The following is a 5,000-nucleotide window of genomic DNA, read 5'->3' as shown; positions in this document are numbered from 1 at the left end:
CCATGTAGAATCATGAATAAACACTGCTCCATTCTTTCCTGAACTAGGATTTTTGAAAATTGATGCTGCAGGCTAATAATCACACAAAATATCTAATTGGGTAATGATATAGATTAATACCTGAAGTTTTTGTGTTGGTTTGTCAACACTGCCAAACTGATATAAAACATTCTTTGCACTTAAGACAGCCTTTCAATCCCTTAGCCTGTTTTCCTCGTTTTTTGTTCCCCCTAAATAGTGAAATTTGCAAGGACATACCACCACAAAAACACTTCAGATTTTAGGATGTAGGCTACATATGACATGAAATCACACAACGTAATATTCCCAACAAGTTTGTTGTGCATGTTTTTCTTCTTTTAGAGGTTAGTATGGTCACTTGTTTTTTAAACAATTTTGCTGCTCAAATTATCATATTTGTTCAAACTTGCTTGGGTTAATTAACATTTCAGTATTGATACAACAATCAGTTTCAGGATGAGTTTTGATGGGAGACAAACAGGAGGCAAGGTCATGCCACATTACCTATTATCTTTAAACGAAACACAAAGTTTCCCTTCTCGGCACAGTAAGTCCATGATACTACCTCTTCATCAATACTGTTAGTAAATTCAAACCGGTCTGTTTTTATGTGCATACTCCAAAGCATGGTCACAGTTGTTTCCACATTTTCATTAAACCTTTTGAAATGCACCTGAAAGCTAACACAGTACTATACACAATTTCAAATTCTTTCTGGGTTTGCTTTTTAAGATCTACCCTGTTCATAAACAAACTTTATTTTTCAAATGATTAATCTCTAAAGCCTTCAAGAATTAATTTTATGTCTGAATAACCTTGTTTGAAATAAATGCTTACATAGCCATCTCCTGCCCTTCTCTCACTAAAATTCACCTATAAATGTTTATGTTTTAAGCATAACATCGAGGAGGGGCCCATTCAATAATTGCAAGAAAAAGTTATTTAGCACTGCCTAATGAGGGAGGCATAATATTCCATAGAGCACTTATAAATCAGGAGTCTAATGTACTTAAAAGCACTTATGTATTATGGTCAACATTCCTCAGTGAAATGTAGGTCTCATGAGTACCACTTGCCCTGAGAGTGTCGCCAACAGTCTGCACAACGCGACCACAATTGTGTCCATTGGAGTGCAACCTAGGTAAACACTCATCTCAGCTGCACATATGAGAGAACTCTGGGCCTACACAGCACTCAGAAATGGAGGCCTGTGACTACAAGTAAACACAAGAGGGAAATTGTGATTCCGTGCCTCATAACTTACTCAGTTATAAGCAGAAAAACATTTCCACATATTTGTAATAATAAATTTATCTCCCTTAGCATACACAGTAAATGATCAATTCTTCTCTGTTAAGGCTCATAACTGATGAGCAGTTAAACACTGAGTATAATGTACACATAATCTATTTGAAACATTTGGCAAAAAACTTGCCTTTACTAGACCTACTATTATCATTATTTCCTAATGCTATGATGCAAGTAGCTATTAAATTTTCAATTGCATGTATACAACGTACATTGAAGCAACCCGGTACTGACACTCCAGGACTGAAGGTCGAGCCTGCAGCCAGGGAGGAACCCAGCTCTCTCCCTTTCAGAGCCTGAGATATCTCAAGTGTGAGACATCCCAAGCACAGCCTCCAGGGGGTAGTCTGGCCTCCCTCTGACTTTCAGATATGGAGGGTAAAAACTCTGTGACAATTTATATATAAATGTTGACCCAGAAAATGTTACCTCACTCCAATTAACTGTTGGTGGGGTTGTTGTATCGTAAAGAAGCAAATGGTAAAGTGCATGATAGGACTGTGAGAGTTCCATTAGCAAGACATGACACTAAGTTAATATTACACAAACATGGGCCCCTCACTGAAACACAGACATGTTGCAAGAAGATAAATGAACAAAAAGAGTTTTGCTCCCACTTGTAACAGTGGAGTAGAGAGTTCTACATAAATGAAGGCAATATATTTTTCCCCTTTAAATAAAATTCAATCATTAAACACCATGTTGTTACTCAAAAAATTATCATGGGCATCATAATTGGCAATACAGTAGCCAGAAAACTTGTAAGACCTAATTCTTCACATAGATACATTATCTAATCCTCTCATTTTGATACAGAAGTACATCTTCTCATTATCAATACATCAATATCTCGAGTAAGTCATTTCCCTTTCAGATTAACATCCATCATAGGGGAAGGCAGCAATATGCACAACTAATGGCAAAATTCTTTACAATTAAAAGCCGATCATATTGTGTTCACCTACAAGTTGATCCACACAGTACAAAACTGAAAGAGCATGACAGCATCTTCTAGCATAGGCTGTAAATTTGAAATCTTAACAATTTGACTTGAAGTGCGCAAAAAGCTACAATTTTTTTTTTCTTTTCATTTTCCGAATGAGAAACCATGGCACACAAACTTTAAAGAAAATCAAAAGTAAACTTTGATGCAGAAGAGTTTCTTTCTGCATTATAGGGTACAAACTCAGCTATACCCTTCCCAGTAGCATCCTTGGCTACATGAGCTTACAAGATTAGCTTTAATGCAAATTCTGACAAAAGAGTGAACTGTTAACTGACAACCTTCAACATCATGTATCGGACGTGTAAATATATGATCTAAATCCCAAATACAACGATAAACATAATACCATTCTTAAGTTCCCCGCCATCCTTTAGAACCATACAGTTCATAGCTCCCTGAATTTACCAAACAGCAGTGGAGCATTAGCAAAATATTGTTTGCATTTTGAAGTCATCATATGGGTACTGTTAACATTCCTTGAAATAGCCAAGTTGTCCTTAGAAAATGTTAGAAATTTTCTCCCACTGGGTTAAGCCTCCTCATCAATCAATGCTATATATACACACATTTACAAATATAATCTTCCTTTTCTTTTTAGGATAAGTGTCATCCTGCAAAAATCCAAATGTGCCACCTTATCAAAGGGGTCTAAACCATTTTATTTTAGTTAAATCTCATTTTAAGGATTGCTAAATTGTTCAACACCAGGCGGTCTGTGGCAATCTCACACCCCAAACTTCAACCACAAACTTGCCAAATACCAACAAGTCTCATTCATAAAGTGTCTCCATCACCATTTTAACAATATAACAGTCATATAAAAATAAAAATTCATCTTCATATATACTTCGTGTCTAACAGCAGTGGAGAGGATTGCCTGGCAACTCTTCATGGCATATTTTGGTTGCCAGCTTCTCCAGCTGCCCACCTTGTACTTTCTGGTAGTACATTGGGGATGAAATTAGTGATTATTATCCAAAGATACATATACACCTTTCTATTGAAGGCTGAATCTTTTGCTTACTGGAGAACTTGTGCCTCTCCTATGTGTTATCTAGGATATTACAATCACTAACTTCATCACAATAGAACTTTTCTAACATCACAGACAGATCTGACAATTGTCATTCCTAAGTCTCTCAAACTGGCAATTTTTAAGCTTGCTACTGTTTATTGAGGTCATCACAAACTGAAGTTGGTGTCAGTGTAGAGCATCTTATGAGCTTCTCCATCACTGCTGCCCTAAATGAAGGCATGGGATGGCACTGCCTTATGTGACAGTTTTATACAAATGTATATCTATATAAATATACATATTTTTTTACTAGCCAAGTGAAATTTAAATAGATTGAAACTGACATCTTCAATATCTTTAGATCACATAACCTTAATTAGATCATATTTAATATTACTTCTGACAATTATAGTCTTACTACATTCAATGATATTAAAAATCCCAAATTCAATTGACTTTTTTTCTGTTATTTTCCAGAGCAAATTTAGCACATCAGAGCAGATGCAATTTCTTCTGTAAATCCCTCAACAATAGCACAGCTTGAGTCACTGCAAGGAAAGCAGTGACCCCTTAGAAATGGTGGTGGTGGTATTGGTGTAATATTCACTTCAGCAGATGTGGGGGCAGCCGAGATGGTGGTAGTTGTTGGAGCAGTAGTGGTGGCAATGGCAGTGGTGGCGGCACAGGCAGTGGCTGATGCATACATCAGCCAGCCTTAGTTGGTTGCTCGCGACGGAGGTGGAAATGCTGGCGGTTGGTGTGGGATCTAAATCTTGGGAAGACGGCCCTTTTCCACATTGTACTTCTGGCTAGCAGTGTTCTCTTGAGGAAAGGTACGAAGTGAACATTTGTAGCTAGTGCTCTACTAATCCTATCAGGTATCAGTATTTGAAATTATTCTTAAGCTAGATGTAAAGCAGAGGGGGGGCACTAGCTGCTCTCTGGGATATGGGGGAGAGACCGCCTGGAATTTCCGATTTGCCACCTCTGTCAGCGAACACCCACAGTGCCTTACTCCAGAATGGACACATTAACACCGGAGTCCGGGCTCTTGAGGCCACTCGAGGTGTGGCTTTGAGGCGTGTAGGGTGGGTTTGGCGAAAGGCCGTCCCCGTCTGGGCCCACTGGAGATGACTGGCTGCTGTAGCCACCACCGGGCGTGGCCAGGAGCTCCTTCATTCCCACGGTGCGACTGCAAAGGCAAAAGAGAGGTGTTAAGGACAGGTAAGTTGAAGAAATTCTACTGTTGTGTGAATTAATAAGAGAGAAAGAGAAAGAGAGAGAGAGAGAGAGAGAGAGAGAGAGAGAGAGAGAGAGAGAGAGAGAGAGAGAGAGAGAGAGAGAGAGAGAGAGAGAGAGAGAGACACACACACACACACACACACACACACACACACACACACACACACACACACACACACACACGCACGAACACACACACGCACGCACACACACACGCACGCACACACACACACACGCACACACGCACACACGCACACACGCATACACACGCACGCATACACACACGCACGCACGAACACAAAAACGAACACATGCACGAACATACAGGCACACACGCATGTACACATTGTATTTACTAAATACAAATTATCCTATTCACAATCAAATAACCCTATAGTATCAAAAATA

At 39.1% G+C, this 5,000-nt stretch overlaps 1 protein-coding gene across 8 annotated transcripts in view; it reads right to left on the bottom strand.

Annotated features, from left to right (window-relative positions):
- Positions 1-5,000, bottom strand: part of LOC113824331 (constitutive coactivator of PPAR-gamma-like protein 1 homolog) — a 95,807-nt gene that overhangs the window by 730 nt on the left and 90,077 nt on the right. For all 8 annotated transcript variants that reach the window (XM_070122950.1, XM_070122949.1, XM_070122953.1 and 5 more), the window contains one exon: positions 1-4,542. This exon is cut by the window's left edge and continues 730 nt beyond it. In XM_070122950.1, the coding sequence (XP_069979051.1) occupies positions 4,381-4,542 (162 nt within the window). In that variant the 3' untranslated portion in view covers positions 1-4,380. The remainder of the gene's footprint in view (positions 4,543-5,000) is intronic.

Source organism: Penaeus vannamei, chromosome 6 (assembly GCF_042767895.1).
Source record: "Penaeus vannamei isolate JL-2024 chromosome 6, ASM4276789v1, whole genome shotgun sequence".
Lineage (NCBI taxonomy): Eukaryota > Metazoa > Arthropoda > Malacostraca > Decapoda > Penaeidae > Penaeus > Penaeus vannamei.
Note: the sequence above shows the minus strand (reverse complement) of the source record. Positions and strands in the feature narration are given on the sequence as shown.